At 40.2% G+C, this 24,017-nt stretch overlaps 2 protein-coding genes and 1 long non-coding RNA gene across 5 annotated transcripts in view; 1 reads left to right on the forward strand and 2 right to left on the reverse strand.

The window, feature by feature from the left end:
• Window positions 1-24,017, forward strand: part of LOC148152445 (uncharacterized) — a 144,213-nt gene that overhangs the window by 28,334 nt on the left and 91,862 nt on the right. The gene's annotated exons all lie outside the window — the stretch shown is intronic.
• On the reverse strand, window positions 743-7,091 carry LOC106911220 (sorting nexin-4-like). Of its 2 annotated transcripts, none has more exons than XM_014978006.2 (14): window positions 6,782-7,091; window positions 6,433-6,641; window positions 6,131-6,269; window positions 4,929-5,078; window positions 4,783-4,830; window positions 4,641-4,696; window positions 4,000-4,072; window positions 3,442-3,503; window positions 3,217-3,282; window positions 3,013-3,102; window positions 2,064-2,163; window positions 1,188-1,333; window positions 991-1,105; window positions 743-913 (listed from the first exon to the last, which is right to left on the reverse strand). In XM_014978006.2, the coding sequence occupies exons 1-14, from the start codon at window positions 6,863-6,865 to the stop codon at window positions 866-868; spliced, it is 1,386 nt and encodes a 461-aa protein (XP_014833492.1). In that variant the 5' UTR covers window positions 6,866-7,091; the 3' UTR covers window positions 743-865. The 2 variants fall into 2 exon arrangements, with proteins under 2 accessions (XP_014833492.1, XP_014833494.1); XM_014978008.2 differs by having other exon boundaries at window positions 6,433-6,557; window positions 6,782-7,087.
• On the reverse strand, window positions 7,993-22,315 carry pnpla3 (patatin-like phospholipase domain containing 3). 2 transcript variants are annotated; one of them, XM_014978004.2, is made up of 9 exons: window positions 22,038-22,315; window positions 21,424-21,656; window positions 21,274-21,339; window positions 13,729-13,938; window positions 12,014-12,074; window positions 11,726-11,932; window positions 11,498-11,630; window positions 11,212-11,319; window positions 7,993-10,004 (listed from the first exon to the last, which is right to left on the reverse strand). In XM_014978004.2, the coding sequence occupies exons 1-9, from the start codon at window positions 22,222-22,224 to the stop codon at window positions 9,782-9,784; spliced, it is 1,428 nt and encodes a 475-aa protein (XP_014833490.2). In that variant the 5' UTR covers window positions 22,225-22,315; the 3' UTR covers window positions 7,993-9,781. The 2 variants fall into 2 exon arrangements, with proteins under 2 accessions (XP_014833490.2, XP_087859178.1); XM_088003052.1 differs by lacking the exon at window positions 13,729-13,938.

The following is a 24,017-nucleotide window of genomic DNA, read 5'->3' on the forward strand; positions in this document are numbered from 1 at the left end:
ATCCAGTATGGATCACATGAATTTCCCTTTGCAATTGTAATGTCATTTTTACCAGCGATAGAATTACTGCACATTGGTAATAAACACACCGCTGAAGTTTATATTACATGATCCTAAATAATACCATTATGTGTCTGACTAATTACAAGATTATGTTTTTCATATATAAGGGGACATTGACCAGATATTTGACCAGTGTCAAAGTTTCAATTAAATTCAAAAATAATATGGGGAATGAAAGGGAAATGAAAACTAAATTCATCAAAGTATCTTCAAAGAATCATTTTGGATGGTGATGCTGTGGGTGGAAAGAATCTCTGGTAGAGGTCAGTCTCGCAACCAATCTGCAGATGTCTCTGACTGAAGACTTAATTTCCAGGCACCAGAGTCAATATTCCACTCTCTTTAATATTCTACCTGGCTGTACGGTTAAAGGCGGGCGAAGACGCTGCGGTCTGGGATCTGATCCTCGTCCAGTCGGATTGGTGGAAGGAATGGTTTGGGCTTCCTCCTGCTCTGTTCTAAGGGTTTGGGGTCAGAATTCAGCTAATATCTGAGCTTTTGAGATGCTAATAATTTGCTCCCACTCTATACCTTTGGATTAAGTCTCAGATATTTTCATATCTTCTCCTCTAGTTTCAGCCTCACCAGCCCATCCTCCCACTGTGTTCATTCATATAGATCCAACACCGAAGAAACAATCTCCAGCATGTAACTTTTGAAAATATTAAAAGCTTAAACATCAGGTTAAAGGTCATTTTTATTATCTCCTCCACGCCGTTCAAAGTACTTGAATAAGATGTTCCAGTGTATAAATGTGTCCACAGGTCTCACTTATATTAGTAGAACTTGTATGGCTTTGACTCTACATCTTGAGAAAGCATTCTTTGGCATTACTCCACACTTGTATTCCCTGCAAGAAGAGAGTAGACATGAAACTAGACAGTGAGCTTTAACAGAAATGTAAGCTGAGTTTAGGCTCTTCTCTACCTTCTTGCACATGCTGATTTGCATGAGAGCGTAGTTGATGAGCGCCTCTTGCAGATCTTTGTCCTTCTGATCCTTAAAACGGACGATGTCTGCCCACGCCTTTTCAGCATGCTCACTGGAAAAGACACATGAAGCAGAGCGGTACCAGAACCTGATCCATCAGCCATGCTGCTGCTTTCACACAGTCTGCAACTCACTCGCACTCAGCTGTTTTCTCCTTCACAGTCTCTTCCCCCTCTGCTATCAGCTCCTCCAGGAGGTTGAGCTTGGCATCCCTCTGCTCAGGTGCTTCTTGCCCAAAAAGCTTGTTGGTCATGCCTTTTAAGGAGAAAGTGCGCACTATCTGAGATGGTCAGCAAGAGAAACAGAACAGAAAATGGAATAAATGAAAAGCTATTGCCTTCTGGATTAGTTACATGTTTAAAACACCTGACTGAGTTTATAAATGTTACATTATGTTGCCAAAAGCGTTCACTTATCTGCCTTCACACATGGCCCAACACTATGCACTCTTTTAGGAAGATTTAGGGAGTGTTTTATATTGGATGGGTCATGATGCCTTCTGTAATTCATCTCTAATGTCTTCTATTAGGTTGAAGCCAGAACTCTGTGCAGACCAATGCTGTTAGCTCACACCTAAGGTCTCATTCAGGTCTGTATGGTGCAGTCGTGTCAGACCAGGAGGATGGTTCTAACATCCATCCATCCATCCACCCACCCACCCACAGGACACGATCAAGAAAACACATACAGAGGAAGTTTAAATACATTGAATAAAAACACGTGTACACCTCTGTTTCTCACTCTCCAAAAGAAGGTTTCATGCCTGGACTTATTACAGCAGTGCTATCCTGTCATGTAGGCTAGAATCGCCCTACAGTGTAACCCGTTCCTTCACTACTTTCTGCAGCATTAGTCTGCATAACTATATGCTGGGTTTTATACACCTGTGGCCTTAGAAGTGATCAGAACAGATTAATTAAAGCACTTGGATCCTTTTGCCAACATAAAGTTTGGAATAAAGGACCTAATGTGTGATGCTGCATGATGCTATATGATCCTGCATGGTGTACCCCGGTGGCCAGCTCCTCACGCTGCTGCTTCTTCGAGATGAGGTCCTGGGACGCCATTTCCAGCTCAAACTGGCTCAGCTCATGTTTTCTGCACACTGCTCTGCAAAGGCAAAGGCAATACTAAATTCCATTTATTTACCTCATACAGTATGTCATAGTAGGGTTAGAAAACAAAATGAAGTGGAGGGAAAATGCTTAATGATTTTGAATATCTGTTCTAAATGAAACATTAATGGAGTGGGTGTATTAGAATTCAGGACGATTTAAACCGTCTCATTGCATCTCTGGCTGTATTCTGAGGGTGCAGAATACAAAAAAAATAATGTTTTGCTTCTTCAGCCTCTAACAGGTTTTCTCCTGGGATATCCTGGATTTAGAGCCATCCATTTTCACCAGCTCTAACCAGCTTCCACACACACAGTGTTTGTTCTTTGTCATTCCTTGTTTTGTTGTTTTTCCATGAAGATCAAAAAGTTCAAATTTCTCTTAATGAGCAGAGCAATGTGTAATTTGGCCACCTGAGTGTTTTTGAGAAACTGCAAACAGGACGTGTCGTGACTTTCCTAACAATGGCTTTCTTCTTGCCTGTCTAACTTAAAGTCCAGATTTGTGCACAACTAATACTTTTCTACTGAACAGGTGATCCAACGTTAGCTTTGGATTTCTTCACTTCCTCCAGGGTAACCATGGATATCTTGGCTGCTTCTCTGATTAATGCTGTGAGGCTGTTGTAGAACATAATCCTGTTTTGAACATTCCCTCTGACCTGCTGCTGGGTTCCTGGGTCTCCATGACGATAACTGTTCAGTGATGTTTTCTATCAAACATTTGAGGACAGAAACACAACAGCTGTATCTAGACTTATATTGTGTCACACACAGCTGGACTGTTGTTGACTTCTGGAACAGTCCCAGGGCCATACATGCACACAGCCCCTCCTGAATGTTACCTCACAGCTTCAGCGTAGGACAGATATTCTTTCAGCTGATCAGCATAATGTTCCTCTTCTTCCAAGATGTCGTCTACTGAGGCAGCATAGCTGTAAGTGAATGATCAACATGGTTGCTGTCAGCATGTAGTCTTTCTGCATGTTTTAACTGAAGAGCTTCTCCAGACTATCAGATGAGTTGATTTATTACAAGAGAGTTCTTACGCATCCATGTGATGACCAGCACTCTGCAGTCCATCTCCCATCTCTTTCTCAATGGCACTCCACTCACTGTAGTGAATACACCAATGAATTAATTTTTACAAGGGATCAGAGACACTTATGAATTTGTTCAAACAGTCTTGCATAAGGTCAGCATTATGACTAATAACTGAGACTTCTAAATCACTTTAGTTCAGATAAAGGATGCATGCAGGCATGTTGTCAAACCTGAAGACTCGTCCATAGTTTCCGTGGACTTTGTAAACAGCATACAGTCTATCGGCAACCCTCTGCAGGACAGAGAAAAACTGTTAATCTGCAATGCAAAGGTTGTAGGATCCACTTTGTCATCTGCAGGAATTCTCCACTAATACTGAGCATAAAACATTTTACTAGCATGTTCTAACGATCCCCTAGAAGCTCCTGGGTTCTGATGTTCACAGTAATAAAGATGGCAGAGGATTTACATTGGAATGTGTGCTGTCCTATACGTCTCGACTGTAGAACTGCTGAGAGGCTCAGAGGAACAGCCAGGAGTCAATTAACAGGAAGATTTTTCAATTGTGACATTTTCAGTATGTACGTCATATTTTGCATGAAGTAGGACTCAGTACTACCGCTGGTGGTTTCTGATAAGCATGACACGACCACGACCAACCGCCCAGGGAGGGATCTTGTGAGGGATGGCATTAGCCCCCCAATAACTCCCTTGTGGAGTTTAACAGCTTCAAAAGATTTTAGGCAATTACAAAAAATGTTTGCGCGCGTGTGTGTGTGTGAACTTACAGTTCGTGCTCGAAGCAGCTGAGAAGTGTGAGACTGAAGCCCATCGCTGTAATGTTTCATCTCCACTAGGCGTCTGAGATGAAGACATTAATGAAATATTTCTAGCATGAAAGCCTCAGCATTATCAATAATTATTTAGTGACAGAAACACTTTTGACCATTTAAGGTTCACAGAAATCTCTATATCAGGGATGTCACCCTCAGTTACACAGGTTGTCAAGATGAAAACCTGGTCCGAGTGAAGGGCCACCCTGAATCCTGCCTCACAGCCCTGCTCTAGAGAGCAAATTCCCACAGGAAAAGCTATAAAAAAAACATCAGGACATTCACTCTGATGGAACAAACTGCCAGAAAACTGTAAAGATGCTGAAACAGGTTTTTTAACTGAAGGCTGACACCCACATGTTTAGAGTTGCATTTGATTGACAGTAACTGGAACATTGGTTAATTCTACTCTTCACTGAATATTTCATAATAATCTGCAAACAACACCGTAAATGCCATTGTTTATTCTACATCAGTGACAATAAAGACATCTTATCTTAAAAATGTATCTCCTTTGTGGGGTTTAACAGCTTCAAAAGATTTTAGGCAATTACAAAAAATTATGAAACTTTATGGTTTCATAATGTTAGACTTACTTATGTGGACTTCTCACCCTGAAGGTGGCGCTCAAAGCTCTGAGTCTGGAATCTGCCTGCAAAGGAAATGTCAGGAAACTTTCAAACCCAGAGAACACAGAACATCCCAGTGATGACAGAAAGCAGAGCTGCACACCTATACCTTTGCCTGGAATCCTGTCTCATACACCATTTCCTTCCAGCCATGCTCCTGCCACATAAAGTCACAGAGAAATGTTTTTTTACTTTAGGATTTGAGCTCTATAGGACACATATTTGGATCAGGAACAAAGGAGCAACATTCCACACCTTGGTGAGGAAGTGGTAAAGCATCTCGTTATTGGAAAGAACTGGATGAGAGGCCACACGGAGCAGGAAGTTCTCCAGTCCAATCCTGCGCCGCTCCACAAAGTCTGGGTCCATGTTGTCTGCAGAAAGCTTGTGCCATACAAACTCTGCCTGCAAGCAGAAAATTCAACATTACCCCCACCTTTCTGTACGCCTGGAAAGGTTTGTAAAATGTGCCAAGCCAGGCTTGGTGAAGGTTCTTGTCTATTATTGTTGGGAGAAAGAAAAACAAGTCATGGTTGAAACTTGTTTTTGTTTATAAAACAGAGTGATGATGGCTGAAAAGCACCTTAAGCCTGGCTTCAAAACCATTCTGATAATCACAAAAAGTCCTATTTACTGAATATAAAGAGTTAATCTGATATATTTAATATGAACCTCACTCAGTTCATCTGATCTAATGAACTAAAGAAAAAATTGTGACTCAATTTACAAGTCCAGATATATGAATTATGATTTATGCAGCTATGATTGTGGAGCTTACAGAGTGAAATTCTCTGGATTGCATGTTTCTTGCTCTCTATACCTTCTTGCACATCCTTCCATAAAATTTATGTTCAAATATGTTTTAGTTCTTTCGATGTGTGTGTTACCTGGGTTGTTACCGTAGAGGTGTAAATATAATGTCAACAAAAAATAAGATATATATTTCATAAGAAAAATTGTTTACCTGATCTAAACCATATTATTTTCAATAAACGAGAGAACAGAATCAAATCCCTGAGAAGACATGCTGTTCTAGATTCTTCAGGTACTTTGAGTCTCACCATGTTGGACAGAGAATTACTCCACTGAGGGAGGAAACATCCAGCATCGCCAGTAAGATGCACTGATGTGTCGAGAAAAAAGTCAGCTGAATCATAATATTCCAGAGTCAAATGTGAGACCATCTGTCTAACAATTGATGCTTTGTTTACATTGGGTCATTCAGAAAGACAGTGATACCAAGCACAGCTGAATGCTGTTTAAGCAGGAAATGTGTTGAAATGAACAAACAATGCCACAATGCTGCTTTCCCACTAGGGTAATGCTTTGGGCACGTTATCCCTGAATACATAAAATAACTAATAAATGAGAGGCCATGGAAGCAGTATTAATGCAGTATTGAAACAATGGATGAGGGACATACATGACATTTTCATGAGGAGCCACCCTGAACTCACCCTCTTCTCAGGCAGAGGAGGAACCACGATGTATGGATATGTAACTATCAGATAGTTCCTCAGCAGTTCAAATTCACTGTATCGCCTCCACAGAGAGTCAGGCGGTGGATTATGGCCTTCAGCAATTGCATCCATTGGTCTTTATATTTTGTTCAAGACAAAAACAAAAAAACAAAAAAAAAGACAGAAGGTGAATTCTGCAACATCACAAGAGGAGGAAGTGCAGCTTCACGCATTTTTAAACATCAGGTGTCAAACTACAGGACATCTTCAAACAGCAGCCGGTGGATTACTGTGCTCACCTTGTCTCAACCAGGTACACAGTGTAGGTCTCCTGTATGCTGACTGCATTCTTACCGCTCCTTTTCTCAGCTTCAGCAACACTGATCTCCATCCTCCGCAGGAGACAGGAGCCTTCTGTCAACATCTGTCCCAACATAACAACCCGCGTCAGGATGGAGATGACAGTTAAAACCTTCTGGCTCATCACGGCCACGGAGCTCCGACGTAGCTGCGTAAAATGTTTGTGTTCGTCAGCCCAGTTTTCCTCGCATAAGCGAGCCCTGACGTAAGCTCATGTTAAAAACCACGACACAAAGCGACGTCTCTGCTAAACAAAAAGACGTTAAGCAAGATAAAGCGGCTGTTTACCGTGTTATTTAGGCTCCCGTCAGATGCTGCTAAATCCGACTCATCGTTAGAAGTCACCGACTCTTCCTTCACGTCCTCCGCCATCCTTCCTCATCAGACCACGGGTCCAGTCAGTTCGCCTCGCAGTGTTGCTTTGCGCGCGAATACTAGATATTACGACTCGTTAAGGATTATGATAGAAAAGAAAACAGAAAAAAACTAATTAATTTAAGCACTAGAATAAATTTTCGCTGAACCTTTAAAACGAGGCTTAGTTTTGTATTCAGTCGGTAGAGAAGACGCGCCATACACAGACACTACAGTTGTCCTGGGTTGACTCCATACATTTAAAGCCTCTATGGCCGCAAAAAATGAGCACCAATGAGTTGCATAACTGTTCCTCACCAAACGCTAATCTATTTTTTTTTTACTGACAATATTTTTAGTGTTTCTTTAGTGTTAAGCGTTTCAAAAATTATTAGTTTGGTGTAATATCGTAAAACCACACTAGTTATCCTCCTGTATTTATTTTGAAATCAGATCAGTTTTTACCGTAATGCACTGAAGTCACACAGCACAGTGCACCGTGAGGTCAGCCTTCAAATGATGACAGTGAGGATCCAAGACGCATGCGCAGTGAGCATCATCCGACTGAGGAAAGCGACCTAATAATAATAATAATAATAATAATAATAATAATACAGAATCAAACTTCCATTTTAGGACGCTGAAAAACGCTTTACAAGAAAAACACAAATGACATGAAAGAAGTAGCTAGGAGATGTGGATAAAAGTAAATGTAAGTAAATATATTTTCAGATATTGGTGTAATAATTTAACCATAACTATACAAAACTACAACGTATTCTATTCGTTCATAATTTATTCAACAAGGGTGGAGGAAGTAAGTACACCCCTTAGTGCAAAAGACTGTAAAACCACCATTTTAATACAAGTGAGTTTGGCTCCAGACAACCAAACTCACTTGTTTGGTTGTCTGGGTGTGAAGACCCCACCCACCCTATTGTTGACCCAGGAAGGTAAGGCCAGTCCTTGTTGTTTTGTTTAGTGTAAAAATTCTACAAATCATGATTGCCAAAACAAATGAAACAAACTTGAAAGTTTTTCAAGATTCAAAACTTTATTTTGAATCTTGAAAAAAAAACCCTTACCCATCATAACTACAGAACACACAACATAAAGGAAAAAAAATCATGGCTGAACAAGCAATATGACATCATTAACCATACGTGGATTTTAATTCAGAATTTCTCTCAAAAGTCTAGTTGAAGTTATTGGTAACAGAAAAAAGAAAACTTAGATATCTCCAAATACACACAAGCTTGAAAATGTGGTGTCCTGGAATGAGAGCAGTAAAACCTTTGGTCATTTCTATGTTAACCCCACAGAAGGCAGCACCTGGTTGGTGCTGCCTTCTGCTTCTTTCCTAATGATTGATCAATAGTATGTCTGACCCTGCTGATTGTCCATCCTGCTCTATTGCTCCTCCAGCTTTCCTTCCATCCACCTGTCTGTAAAAGTCACATCATACAACATTTAATTTCCCTTTTAGGAATAAAAAGTATTTTTAAATTGAACTGAAGTTATTTAAGATTCCAGTTCCATCATTAAATTCAGTTAATGTAGAATTTATTAAACTTTAGTCACATCTGAACTGATGTGGAGATGGGAAAATCAAACGGCTCTAGAACTTGTTGTGGAACAAATCTTCAGAGAACATCTCAGTCAATCAGAATGGAAGAAAAAAAATATTTGTAATTATTTCAAATAAGCCACGCAATCATTTCAAACTCCTAGGAAAACAGTATTGCAGAGTTTTAATAGGCAGATTAAGTGAAAATAAAGCAACAAACTGACTGGTACATTGTTAGATTAAAAAGGAGAAGCAAATGAAACATAATTTATGAAGATGTTTAGCCCCGTCCATATTTTAGACCTTAAAACCATTCTCACTGTACGGCAACATGACTGTTGAATGGACATGTTGCTGATATTACAGCCTGGCATGCAGCTGCAAAATCATGAAGGCAACATTATTTAACTCCATATTATTATGTAATCAAGATCTTCTGGAAGCCCATTAATTGTTTTGTGTGTCTATTGGTACAGTGTTATTGTTCTGTTGTAGGCTAAGAATGTAATCAGGGACAGAAAGGCCATGATTCCAAGAACTAATGAGATGCATCAACTTTACTAATTATTTATGAAACCCCAAATTATTACTCATCAGTCATCTGATCTGCAGCTCATAAAAGCATCCTGAACTGATTGAAATAGTGTTTTTATTAGTATGTATTACTGTTGGCTGGATGGAAATTGTTAAGGTTGAATTAGATTAAAACTGAATAAAGTTTAGATAAACAATTCCAATCTTTCTGACCACACACTTCAGCAGTCACTTTTCAGATTTAAATAAAATAGGCAATGTATGGTAAATGGTTTGCATTATTGAGCAAAAACAGTTTTATAATGGAAAATAAGACTGTTTTTATATTTCAAAGCAAATATAAAAACATTTCATTTTGGAAGTCCAGGTTTTTTGTTTTTTTTGTCTTTTAGAAAATTGGATAAAGTTCGGAAACTATCTTTTTCCATACATATTAAGACTTTTAAAAACACTGAAAGCAAACTCCATATTTTCCACATTTTTAAGGACTTCAAACAAATTCACCAACAGTTTTTCAAAGAACTGACTTTCCATCGCCTCCAAAACTTGCATGAAAGACTTCTAAAGGCGCTTACTGAAGACCAATCACAGTGAAACTCCAATGTGTTGACAGAGAGAGATCGGTTAATGGACAGAAAAATAAAATCTGAATCGAGATAAATGCTTTGGAATAAATACATATGTGCAAATTTACAGCTAACAGGTAGAGTTACATTCCTCTGCCTTGAAGCACATCTCTGCTCCCCAGTGGGAGGGGCCAAGTCCTCATGAGGCTCACTCCACCTTCCCTCCACCCAGAGGGAGCAGAATGTAGTCCAGTCAAAGGCCAGGTTTCACGGCCGTTCAGGGCTCTGAGGCTCATCCTGTGAGCCAACAAAGAAGCAGACTTGCTGTGGGGAGTGGGGAGCAGGGAGGGAGGAGGAGGTAGACGATGGGATGTCCCAGTAGTTGCTGTGGAGGTCAAAGGAAGAAAGAGCAGGAACGATGGTCTGTGTGGGACTTTCAGGTTCAGAAGGGAGCGGCGGGACGCTCAAGCACTTCCTCAGGCAGCGATCACTGCACAAGAGAACAAGAGATTATAAATGAACAGATCTGATCTGAAATCATTTAAGAACAGATAGAGCCACTTATTTTATTTTTACTATCTGACATGAAACCAGACTAAATATTTTATTTTTAAATCAGTTAGGGTCATCAAAATAATTTGTATTTATTAAATTCCAGGATAATGTGAGACTTTCTGCAAAGTCAGCCACTTGTACCTCTCTCCACTGAGAGCTTCAGGTCGGGTATTACCTGGTGGGGTCTGGCCTGGTTGGGTCTAGTCTGACCTGGTCGGGTTGGGTTGATATGCTATTTTATGGTTCAGCGTGTTCAGGAGAGCGTGTCCACTACCAGTTGGAATCTCACTGGCCTTCAGTACTAGTATTAATTTCACTTGAAGGTTATTTCACTTGTAATAAAACATTATTCCCATGTTATAGTGAATTAATTTGCCAGTCCAACTAGTAATTTTTACTTTGTGTAAACTCTCTCTGCTACGCCACAGCTTCTCCTGGACTTCCATGAATGCTAAAGCTAATTAACACGGATAAATGGTTTTCGTGGAACAATAAATTGTTTCTCCACATCCTGAGCATCAGGAACACAAGTATGATTGACAGCGCTTAGACCCTCCTCCTGACTCTGGTTGTTTCTGAGCGATGCATTTCTTCAGACAGCAATAGCTCAATCCTCCCACAAATAATCTGTCTCTTATTGTAGTGTCATAACATGGTGACACTATTAACAAATATTTTTGTAAAAGTTACTAAAGCTTTAATCGGGAAAAATATCTATGTATGGAAATAGGAGTGGGCATTTATCTTATCATTTATCAGTTATTGTGGTAAATTTCTTGTCATGATAAAAATGTTAATTATCGTTGTCACGATAAATTCCAATTAATGATATTTAAAACCCTCCAAAGCTGTTCATATTGTCAGAATTGTTAGTTTGACTATTTTCTCCACTGTTTTTTCATTGATTATCAATAATCAAATCAACTGTGAGCAGCTCAGTGACACACAGTGCACTGCTTTCAATATGGACGTTTTATTGTGGTAAAATGTCCATATTTGTTTCCCTCTCCTTCAAGGAAACAAATAGACTGGTCAATTGAAATGTACCTTTATCCAAGTTTTCCTCAGCTTGGATACTTGGACCTACTACAGGCCCACTAAAGACTTTAAAGTGAAGTAATGGATGGTTTCAGATGCTTCACCTATTGGCAGTGGCTGCGTTGGGTTTCCAGGCCTGTCTGTACACGTCACCTGCCACCCCAAACAGCCAGCGCACATCAGCAGGCACCTCTGGGATCCACTCCACAAACCTATGTGCACCACATGTTCACATATATCATATTCTATGAAGAAATGTTTAATACCCACAGAATGTTTAGCAGTTACTGTCACATTACAGCTACTACCCTATGTGTATTTAATTGTCATTTGGAACTGGATGGAAAATCTAAACTTTTAATAAACATGTTGCGGATCCCTCCAGCTTACCTCTGGGCCACAGAATACGCAGACTGGACTGGAAGTGTGTATGGCATCAGCATATAGGAAGCAACTCTCAGTGGCAGCATGCCAGACACTCTGGCATAAAGGCCCGATTTGTCTTGGCAGGCCTCACAGAACACTGTCAGACATGATGAGGAGGATTATTCAGCTGCATGCTGAGGCATCATCTTATCTGCAATGATCAACATTCATACTTAAGAGTCAACATCCCACCTTTCTTTATGTGAGTGGGCAGAACAATGTGTTCATCCAGCCACCAGTGCTTGTTGTGCAGCAGGCGGAGTCTACGAAGCACCCACTCCTTGGTGCTCTCAGCAGGCTTGGAGCAGCAGCTGCTGGAGTCAGAACCGGGGCCAGAGCCGGGGCCGATTCCAGAGCTGTCTGGCAGGCTGCGACTGGGGCAGTCCAGCATTAGCAGGTCTGGCAGCACAAACACACACAGACCACACAGCTCAGGCTAAGTGCAGCTCAGACAAGGCTGCAGTACAACATGGGACTCACTGTTCTCCTGAAGGAAGCGCAGAGCATCCTTGTAGCCGTTCTGACACATGTCAGCCAGGACCTGAGGGACAGGAAGGCATCAGGTCAGAGGCTTTGTTTCACCTGCCACTGCTATTTCTGACTACCTGCAGGGTAGCATAAATTTTTCAAAATAAGTCTACAAGAAAGAAGAAAATAAATCTAAATTTGTTCTACAAATATTCTTACATCATTTGGATGAGTTTCTTAACAGCTTCTTGTGTTTCACGATTTTTGGTCAACATTGAAATCAGAATCAGATTTATAAGTTTGTGCACAAAAACAAGCAATTTGACTTCAGTTCCACTTTTACTCTGATTGAAGACATTTCAAATAGAAAAGGGTATAATAAAAAAGATAATTTTACATATAAATATGCACATGTATGTGTTTATAGAAAGAGAAGAGTAGGCTGAATTTGTGAAAATATGCATAGTATGACTCTGACTGTTGAGTCTCACAAACATTCTGGACTGGTGATCTCATTACAACTAAATGAAAGTCCAAACTGAAAAAAAGCTATTTGGATTTTGATGAAAACGGATGAACATAATCACTTAACTGTATTTAAACCGATATAAAGTTTTGGGTTACATTCCTGATCAGCACCAAAGACGGTTTTTTTGACCCAAAAAAACCCCATCTTTAATAAAATTCACCATGATTAGGAAAAGGACAGGAAGCCCATTTACAAAGTGTCAAGTTAAATCTGAATGAGCCAGGTTTGTGTGACCACCTGGGGGCAGGAGAGTTAGCATCTTCTGAAGTTGTGGGATGGACCACTTGTCAGTCTCGTACCTTATTTGGAAATGAGACCATTGCAATCCGGAAGTGAAGGGGGCGCCATTTCCTATACTTCCGTTTTTATTTTCTTTTTAAATATGTAATACATTTTCACCTTTAGGAAGGAGTTTCACTCTCAGAATGTATTTGAACTTATTTCTTTTATTTACTTCACGGCAGCTCACAGTTTTTAGCAAATTCTGTAGCTTTCGGTGTACTTCTAAATCTGCTCCTTAGTTGGATCTTTTCGGGCTTGTGACTGCCTCTATTGGTGTGAGGGTGGTAACACAACTAATATAATGAAATTACTAAATCAGAGTACCACGTCTTTTTATTTACTATTAATTTTGGCATTACTGGTACCGTAAAAGATAAATTATCTTATAAAACAACATATTTTTTTCATTTTCTTAAGGAAGTAGAGCTAATTAAATGAGATGAATAAGAACTGAAAGTGATTCCAGTTTCACTTGATGGCCAACCTGTTGAAACTGTGGCAAATTTTAAATTCCTTGCATCATTCCTGGACAGTCAGCTCAACTTTGCTGAAAACACTGACTATATTTTTAAGAACCGTTCTCAAAGACTCTACCTTTTAAGAAGGCCTGGGGGTTACCCAATTTGAGGTTGTGTACAACCTCTAGTTAGGTAGGTTGAGTTTTAACTCATCTCAAGTTGAAACAACATTTTAACTCAAGTTTTAACTTTTCATCTCCTCAGAAGTATAGGAAATGGCGCCCCCTTCACTTCCAGATTGCAATGGTCCCATTTCCAAATAAGGTATGAGACTGACAGTGGTCCGTCCACGGTCCTTTCTGTTTGCTGCAGCAAGATGTACTTGGGGCACAAACAGCACTATCTCCAGGTTCTAAATGGTTTCCTGAGGAAGAGCAGAGCATTGTGGGAGTTTCTACCTTGGGCTCAGGGGGAAACAGAGCTCTGCTGAGGCGGTACAGGTTCCCCATGTTCATCTGGATACTGGTGTTAGTGAAGCGGAGCTCATGGAAGCTGGTGGAGTTATCCCGAGGGCAGATGTCACTTTCACCAGAGAAGGGCGAGATAGTGATGGTGTTCTTCAGCTCCGACTGAGGCAGGTTATCACTGATTCCACCGTCCACATACCGCTGCACACGCGCACACACGCGTACACACAAACGCGCACACACACGCGCACACACAGGGAGATGCTCAGCAAATAGGTGAATTTTCTGTGAATAATTAACAATTCCACAATTCACATTTCGCAGAAAACAGAACACTCAACTGTAGGGGAACTTCTACTGAATTACAGTTAGTATCATCATTAATCTTAATGTTTAATGATGATATATCATATCTTTAAACTTAAATTTAAAGGAACTCTGTTTCAGCTTTTTTACAGTTATCTGGAAGTTTGTTTGTGGTGCAGCTGAATGCTGCTTCTCCTCATTTGGTTCTGATTCTGGGGATGCATATCTCACATATCATCAAATATCAGAAAGGATATCTAACAGTTTATCTGTTTATCTGACAATTCAGTCTTTCAGAGGGTTGTTACTTAAATTTAAAAATTTAAATTTCCTTTAAATTTTGACTAAAAACCCACCTGTTTAGAGTTGTATTTGAAATGTAATCAATTATGAATTTAATGATGTCACTTGACTTAATGTAATGTTTTGATTGTTGATTCTATGTTACATGACTTTGTGTTTTTGTGTTTGTTATGATGATTGGTTATGATGTAAAGCAGTGACTTTGTTCATGTAACTTTCTCTCTCGCACAGTGGCCAAGATTGTCCAAATATTTTCTTGTTGCTGGTCTGGAAGCAATGGGTCTGCTATTCATTGAGCACAAGCTTATCTACTAAAATTGTGCGGATCACTTCTGGTTCAGATTTGTGGGAACTATTGATATTGATCATGTATTTATCACATTATATATTGTTATTGATTTGTTGTCCAGCCCTATATCCAAGAGTGAAAAGCTTCCTGGTAAAACAGGACCTGAACCTGAAAAAGGACTTTTTCACTGTAGCAGCTCCAGTCATACAGTTCCTGGAAAAACTATTAGAAAAAGGTCCACATTTGTCTCACCAGTCCACAGAATATTTGTGCGAGAATCCTGGGAATTATCACGTTTTTGGCCCTTTGGTCAGAGTTCAACAGAGGCCTCCCATGGCCTATATGGATCAGATCCAAGGCCAAAACCAGTGGTGACCCAACAGAAGCACTGAAGCAACAGAAGGTCCGGCACTGTTTCCTGTGTTCTCCATGTGTACTCATGGTTTTCAGTGTGGTTCTCTGCCATCCCAAAGCCTTTTGACATGGCTTTATAAATATGTCCAGACTGATAAAGTTAATTATGCTGGTTCTCATCTGTTCTTGAATTTCGTTCATAATGTGCAGATGCTTGAGATCTTTTAGACAACTGCAGTATGCCACGTTCTATTAAGGGCTTCTTGATTTAAAGCAAAACGAATTCTTTTGATGCAGTGCAAGTCAAGGCTGGGGGACTCCCAGAATGCACTGGGAGTATTCTCCATTTTATTTACTGACACAGGATCCTCACCAATGGCAATATGAAGCCTGTGTCCAAAACACACTTTCTGTAATTAATGTGCAATGACAACATTGGCAATGACTTGTGAAGAAACAATAAAGCATGCAAGTTTCTCATAGTGACTTCTCCTGTGTATTCATGTCTATGTCCTATTTCACTATCTGCAGTTCTTATTCCTCAAACAAACACATCTATTCACAGAAAAGATAAGGGCAAGTAAACATCCCTGTGGACAGGACACAGTGCACTGACCCTATACATAGCACATGGAGGAGACTTCCTGTCCATAAACTCTAACCGTTTTGTCACAAATAATAGATCCTGTGGCGTTGTGAATGCAATGTTCAGGAAGCAGAATAAGAGAAGAGAAGACAAGGTTCCTACATGGTTTACATGTCCGAGACACAGATGTGATTTCAGCTTCTATCTTTATCAGTAATCACAGGCAACATAACATCCCAGTAAAGTGAGCTATCCTTATGCTTACTATGTATTCAGCGTCTCACAGTAATTGCTTCAGTGATCTCAGGTTTATCTGGATTCTTCCCAAAAGCTGGACTGTGGCATGTGAAACCGTTTTATATATTTTACTTTCCCTCACTTTAAACATGGCATGGCGCTAAAGCTGCTTTTACTGCTCACTTTTTATCACTTTTAGAAAAGAGTCTTTTGTACTACGTTCAGGTTAAGCTTTCAGAATTTTATTAAAATATCCTTATGTAGTTTTTATCTTTACCAGTGATCAGTTTCCCACAACACCTGTCTGTTTTTCACTCTTTATTTAGGCTTTTTAAAGCAAGTACATATTTTTCCCAATACACACAAAAGTGGAAAACTTTCGTAAAACAAGAATGACCAGAAGCAAAAAGTGGGCCAGAAGTTCCTAGTGAACTGTTGAGCAGGTGTCCCCTTGTAGGCTTTAGCGGCATTTCCCAACAAGGGTTTCACCGCGTTGTTTACTAGTGTGGAGGTACAGTGGGTAGAGCTTCCCTCTTCCCCTTTCCCTTCAGGGGCTCAGGAGCATTCCGTGGTTTTGAGGGGATGAAAGCCTGCTGGTCACCTTTCTTGTACCACTGGTTTTTAAATGCATAAAAACCCATCGTCACGCCTCACAAAGACTAGGGTTGAGTTAGTAAGCTTCTTTGATAGGCAGTTGGCAGGGACACACTGCGGGTGATTATTTTGAGTTTTGACGAATTAAATTGTCACTTGTCTGTCGTTATAAACCATGGATCAGGTTGAGGCTTTTAATGGTTAAAACCCATCTTGGAGATATGTGCTAAGAGCAGTTATGATCTTGCCTTGAATATGATCGGCACTTTTAGAAATTTTTAATTTGTTTGAGGTTGATGTGTGTAAGCCTTGTCAAAACTCGTCTCCGTCTTTAAAGGCGAGTGTCACTAGTTTATCTGGTGGACAGCAAATGGACTTGTTCAAGCTTCAAGTTCAGTGGAAGGAAAAAGTGTGCTTCCAGACTGGTTGTGAAATGACTGTTCTGGTAGAGGAGTTAGCCCACGTTTTGTTTGAATTCCTTAAGAGTATGGTGCTGGACCATGCCGGGGTTGTTGTGGGTGTGGCTCTCCCTGTTTTGTGTGGTCATATGTGGTGAGGAGAACCCTGAGGAAAATTTGGAAAGCAGTGATGTGACCTTTTGGTGTTGTGGAGATCTCAGCTCACTATTGGTTGATGCCCTTTTGGTGTTGCTGGCTATGAGACAGCAGTAACTTTGAGTGTGGTGCTGGACCATGCTAAGGGTGATGGTGTTGTGGGTGTCGCTCTCCATATTGTGTTGTATATCTAATTTTCTCAACTCTCAAAAAGGACATAGCCTCACTTATCCACATTGTGCTGGATGGAGCTCTAGTTGATTTCCAGTTACAGAGAAGGTGGCGCCTAGCGATCAATCATAGAGGTAAAAGCCATCACTTCCAACTCTCTTGCGGAGTACTGACTATATTGCTCTGGGAGACCAAAGATACCAGTATGAGCTGAAGTCTCAATAGTTCTCAAAAGTACAACAGACATGGTGCAAAAGTAAATTTGCTAGAAATTTGTGAGGGCTGAGCATGTGAAAAACATATGTGCAAGATTGCAGAGTGAGTTTCCACAGCGGTCGCAAACATCTACCACATTTGGGTAGAACCGTGCCAGCCTTTGTTTTTGAATAATGACATCTGAATGCCACTTTGAACTGTACCAAGCTCAGGCGGGCACATATAGAAGTTTTGTGAATGGCTGTGAGGGCAACCTCCCACCAATCATCAAAAACCAGCCCCAGTTCATGCTCCCAAGCTCTCAGTGTTCGTAGTTAAAGACATCATATGATTGAATCGAGTTATAAATCTTTGAAATTAAAGACCTTTGCAGGGGGTTAAGTTGTGTAAGTTTGCCCCACGGCTGCTCAGGTAGCCGGTGAGGGAAGTTGGGAAATAAGGTTTTTACACAGGCCCTTATCTGGAAGTATCTAAACAAATGGGAGGGTGGGAGATCGAATTCAGAAGCCAAATCAGTGAAAGAGCAAAACAACCCTTCCCTATATAAATCCTTGAAACATTTTAGTCCCTTATCCTGCCATAAGGAGAAGGTCAGGTCAGTAAGAGCAGGTGTAAACACCGGGTTTTTTTAAAAGTGGGGTCAAGACTATGGGGTCTGTATATTTAAACTGTTTCCTAAACTGAAACCATATTCTCAAGGTATCTACAACTATGACGTTATTGGTTTGGCCAGAGGGATTCACAGCGGTTGGACCTGTAAGCAAAGCCAAAGTGAGGCTGAGGGACATGAATGTGCTTCTAGTCAACACCAGGGTATATCAACTGAATTAGACCAGAAAGCAATTTTAGTTATGTTAGCTGCCCAATAATAAAACTGAAAATTGGGTAGGCAGAGACCACCATAAAGCTTACAGTTCTGAAGTATTTTTTTTGTCTTACTATGGGTGTTTAGCCATTCCACAAAAAATGACAGATAGCTGAATCTAATGATTTTAAAAAACTTCTTGGTAAAAATACAGGTAGACATAAAAAGAAAGAAATTTTGGCAGGATGTTAATTTTAACAGTACTTATTCTTGCAACCAATGAGAGTGGGAGGGACCCCCATTTTTGAAAGTTGTTTTTAATGTCCACCAAGAGTGGGAGAAAATTTTTAGAGTACAGAGACTTAAAAGATCTGTTTATGTTGACCCGAAGATACTGAAAACCTGAAGGGCACAGCTTAAAAGGAACATCAGATTGGGAGAGCTGCAGGGCTAAATAGTTAACAGGATAACACTTACTCTTGGCGACACTAACTTTATACCCTGAGAACTGGCCAAATCTGTGAAAGAACTTAACAATTGTGGGGCAGGTTCCTATTGGATTGGTGACATATAAAAGCAAATAATCTGCATACAACGATAGCCTTAGTTCTGCATGACTCCTGGTGATTCCACTAACACTGGGAGAGGTTCTCAGAAAAATACTCAAAGGCTTTATTGCAAGTGCAAACAAGAGGGGCGACAGGGCATAGCCCTGTCTGCAACCTCTATTTAAAAAGAAGTATTCGGATCGGTTGTTATTGGTAATAATACTGGCACAGGGCAGTGTATAAAGAAGGCGTATCCACGATATAAAATTTTTACCAAATCCAAATTTATTCAAAATGGCAAACAGGTATATCCATTCAACCCGATCAAACGCTTTTTCAGCGTCGATTGATATGACAACCTCAGGCGCTACCGTAGTCTCCCTCGAATAAACAACATTTAACAAGGTGCGAACATTGTAATAAAGTTGACGCCCCTTTATGAAGCCAGTTTGCTCCTTGGCGATAATTGTCGGAAGAACTCGATCAAGTCTCTGGGCCAGGGCCTTTGCTAGAATCTTTGTGTTCACATTCATTAAAGATATTGGCCTATAGGAGGTACAGAGGTCAGGATCCTTGTCCTTCTTTAAGAGAACACTGATAGAAGCCTGTCTTAGCGAAGGGGGAAGTGAGCAGAGTGTCATAGACTCAACATAGACAGAATGAAGCAACTCTTAAGGTATTTTGAACGTGTTGAAGCAATAAGTACATGTCCTGTTTTAGCTGCTCTACCATTCTTTGGCAGTCCTTTTAACCAGTGACCAGACATGATGGGCACAGCAACTTATGGCTGTGGGACATGAAGGTTGATGTGACAACGGTCCTCCTGAACACTAAAATCTTTGGTAATGTATTACCAGCTCAAACATTTTAAATTTGTTTATTTTTGAATTTTTAAAGGCTCCCCTTTGGGGCCCTTTTCTTAAGGGCTCTGTTGTTGGCCTCAGCTTCCCTCCTTTTGCACATTTGCGTTTGTCTTTGTTTTTCCATTTCAACACTTCCATATGCACTCATACAACACATCCAAATATTTGCATTACACCACTGATACTGACATCCACAATCCATTGTTGTTTTTGTTAATAAATATTCCTTTTAGTGCACTTTAACCCCTGCATTGCCTCTCGTTTTGCTTTGGCCTTGAGCCAGTCGTAACATGAACTTAGAAGAAGCCTTACCCAGAAATCTTTTCACTTATAATCACAGGGAAATGAAACTTTCTCCACAGAGTGGATCTGTTCAGGTGTGCAGCCATTGTTTTTGTTTTGGGGTATCAGTTTTTAGTGAATTCCTGGTGACAGCCTTCTATCAAGATAGTAGTGATTATCTGGTGTTATCACCAGTTTACATAGCTTTTTCTGCCACTCTTACATGCGCATTTCTGAGACCATACTCCTTAAATTATTTGATGTCAGAACTCTTCTAAGTAGATACATGTACACTGCATGAGACAGCAGTACCCCTCCCCTCTCCCTGGTGATCCTGCGTCCCCTCTGGCCATTACTTATCTACTATTGATCTCTATATGTTAAACAGTTCGCTGAAAATCCTTCGCTTGTTTGTGTGTTAAAGTGAAACTTCTAGAAGACTGAACTGTACTTTGCAACATTATTATACATGAATTTATCTGGTGGATTATTATCTACTTCCAGAGCAGTGCACTTAACTTTACAGCTTTATCACTGCGTTGAGGATCCAATCTAATCTGGGAGACTTTGTTTGAACTGAATGACTGTGGAAGTCAATGTAACCAGTAACAGGAGCTCAGTCAGAATGCTGGTTGGGCTCCAAATCAAGAGGTCAAAACAGCTGTTGAATAGCTTAGTTATTATATGTTTTATTACAGATAATAGGCAATTCAGAACTCTAAATGATTTTACCTGAAGCAAACTTAAATGATTCTGTTTCAAAGTTAACCAGATTTATGTTTTTTCAGAATTTCATGAAATCAAAAATGAAGTGTGACTTAGATTTATGATAAATCAAACATTGCTTTCATTAGACCTGATATAGTTAAAATGCATCATTATAATTACAGTTTTTACCCGTTTAGTGAAAACAAACATGGATTGTGTTTGTTTTGAGCCCTACTAATAATCATAAGTAGGGCTGCAACTTAGTAATCAATTATTCTGACACATTTAATCAAATAAAAAAATGGCACATTCTTCAGATTTTTCATTTAACCACTTCAGCATTTTTGTACAATATTAGAAATACATTAAAAGATGCAAATAAACAAATAATCCCCTTTTAAATAAGAAATAAACATTTCACTGTTTTAAAAGAAATAATAGAATTCTTTTAGTGAACGCTTGATTATTTGTAGCAAAAGAAAAATCCTTCTACTGTCAACATGTGACAGTAGTAGTGCTTAACTGAACATGTATATATTTTTGTACAGTTTTGGCTTCATTACTGCTCTGAGTGTGCAGTTCTTTCAGCAAATGCCTGTTTTTTTTAGTTTGTATACTCCAGTTAACAATTAATCAATTACTAAGTAAGTTATTTGATGATTAAATAATCAATTAATCTAATTAATCATTAACCCTCATCTCTAGTAACATTACACCTACCACTCCTTTGAAGGATGGCGGAATCAGTCCACAGTAGATGGGGATGAAACAGCTGCAGACCAGAGCCTTATGACAGAACACATGGTTAACGCTGGTCCAGTCAGAACACCGGGACACTTTCAGTGCAAACACCATTACACACACACACACCTGGATGAGCTCCTCTTTGGAACTGAACTCTGACACCAGCACGTTCTCTCCGTCTGATACTCTGGTCAGAGAGACGCAGAGCCTGCCAGAGGCCAGGATGTGAGCATCAGAGGGCAGGTCCCGGTTCAGGCCGGACCTCAGGACCTTCACCAGGTTGAAGGTTGGATGGAGTGGGCCCAGGTTTCTCTTCCTGGCTTCCTTTGCCACCTCGATGACGTCCTCACAGCATTTCGCTGGGACAGACACAACAGCAGCACACGATCAGTACTTTATGGCCCACGTGAACCGTTTCTCATGACAGAGGTCAGAGCAGCCTATTTATCAGTCAGCGTGCAGAGCTCGGTAGAGACCGACAATTGTTTGTTGATCGCTTCCTACAATTATGCTTATTCATGAGAATGGGAGTTAGACTGGCTTTGACTCATGCAGAGGGAAGTTAACTTTTGAACAATCTGCTCCAAATCACTTTTCCTGTCTTCTGCAGCATTCATAAACTGTAATAATATGTAACACTGAAGCCTCACATATCAACAGTAAGCAACAAATACATGTCAATAAAGGCTTTTATTATATTCTATGAAGAAGTATGAGTAAAGTAATCAATATTTTCTTACCTATGCATGCTTGGCTTGCGAGTACTGAGGCGGTGAGCGCCCCGGCAGAGGCCCCGTACAGCCGAGTGGCTCCTTTCACAAGGTACGGGGCTTTCTCCAGCAGGCAGCTGGCCACTCCGATGTGGTAGATCCCCAAGAAGCCGCACCCGGCAAAGGACAGGTTCCAGCCGGCCTTCAGGTCGAACATGGCGGGACATGCCACGGCTAGGGAACCCTGAGTTGGGACGAGACGGGACGGGACCTGGAGCTACTGTCTCTGCTGCTAGCCGAGAGGAAGCAGTAAACACCCAGCTTATAAACAACCTGGGATGCCTTCACGGACCGTCTGAATTATTACTGACTGGTATTGTGAATATGTTTTCATATTACACAAGCAAAAGCTTCTTCAAAGTTCTTTAATTATCGAATATATGTTCTTCTCCTTTTTCTTGATGTTTTCATGCTGAAGCTGGCTGCAGAGTGAATATTCAGACGAGATTTTCAAGCTGGAGTAAATACCTCATACCCTGCAAGCACTGTACGCACCATGCATTGAATAGATTTCGGACTATAAGGATCCAGACTTTAAGCTCAGAATTATAAATTATAAGTAAAAAACAATCTGAATTCTTTTTTTCCATTCGCCCCAACACTCTTCCACAAAACTGTGAGCTTAACTAAATAAATAAATCAGGTTTCTTTGAACGCAAAGTGAACTACGATGCAATAAGCGCAAAAATCACTTTGTTGTTACAGTCATAGAAGAATATTATTACTATTATTTGTTCTGGAATCCGAATGTCGTACTGAACTGGAACGCACCACGAGGGTCTCTGTCGGCATACGTCAGATGACGGTGATGTCACTCTTTGCTCTGTTAGAAGCGATCCAGTCTCTCACCGTCCTTTAGTCCTGGCTTTAGTCGTACAGGTCGCGTTTCTCGGAACCTTACTAGAACCTTTAACATATCAGAGGACGCTGAGTTTAGCAGCTCTTCACTTAACTCACCAACAGCAACGAGGACCAAACAGTTCTTTACGGATGAGAATTGGGGCCACTGAAAAAAACAAACAAACAAACAAACAAACAAACAAACACACAAACAGTTCTGACTTTAATCTCAGAATTCTGAGATTAAAGTCAGAATTCTGAGATTAAAGTCAGAATTCTGAGAAAAAAGTCAGAATTCTGACTTTAATCTCGGAAGTCAGAATTCTGAGATTAAAGTCAGAAGTTTGAGATTAAAATCAGAATTCTGAGATTAAAGTCAGGCAGAGGCAAACAGTTTTCTACTGTGCTTGGTTTGGATTTATGTCGAATTTATGTGGATCTTAAGGGAAACAGTAAGACAATGGACATTGTACTGAAAATAAATGACTTTATTTTATGTCAAACGGAAGATCGGCATCATGAATCTTAATTGAGCGCACGTAAAACCAACGCCTTTCAAGAACAACCACCCGTAGCCTAAAATATAGGATTTTAGCTACAACATCATTCACAACAAACATCAAACACGGTAAATATGTTTCATTAAGAATTTAACAAACAAATGGCTTCTACCGCGATAATTATGTAAAATTAAGTTGTCTAATTTAAAACTAATACTTTTATTGCTCTCTGGCATCTTGCTTTGAGCTCAGAGTCTGAGAGGCTATCAAAACTTTTTTCGCTTCTTATTTAGTGGAAATATTGATGTTGATGAGACTTTCTCCAAAATGATAACCTTTTTCAATCTTTATAGCACCACTGTTGAAAATGTGGCTCTAACATTCACAAACAACATTGAAATAAAATCCAGTCCAACATCTGGTTTGAGGTGATTCCTCTGGAACCTGTTGGAGGAAAACTATCCCAACTTCAGAAGATGTGCTTTTAACTTAACAGAGCTCTGTGGTTCCTCCTATCAGTATGAGAGTCAGGGTGAGGAGGCGCCATGTTAGGAAGACGAAGTGGAAGCTGCAGGATCTTCAGAACAAACAGGTCATGATGCTAGGCTAC

Source organism: Poecilia mexicana, unplaced genomic scaffold, assembly GCF_051168715.1.
Source record: "Poecilia mexicana isolate PSO_F unplaced genomic scaffold, ASM5116871v1 scaffold_23, whole genome shotgun sequence".
Classification (NCBI taxonomy): domain Eukaryota; kingdom Metazoa; phylum Chordata; class Actinopteri; order Cyprinodontiformes; family Poeciliidae; genus Poecilia; species Poecilia mexicana.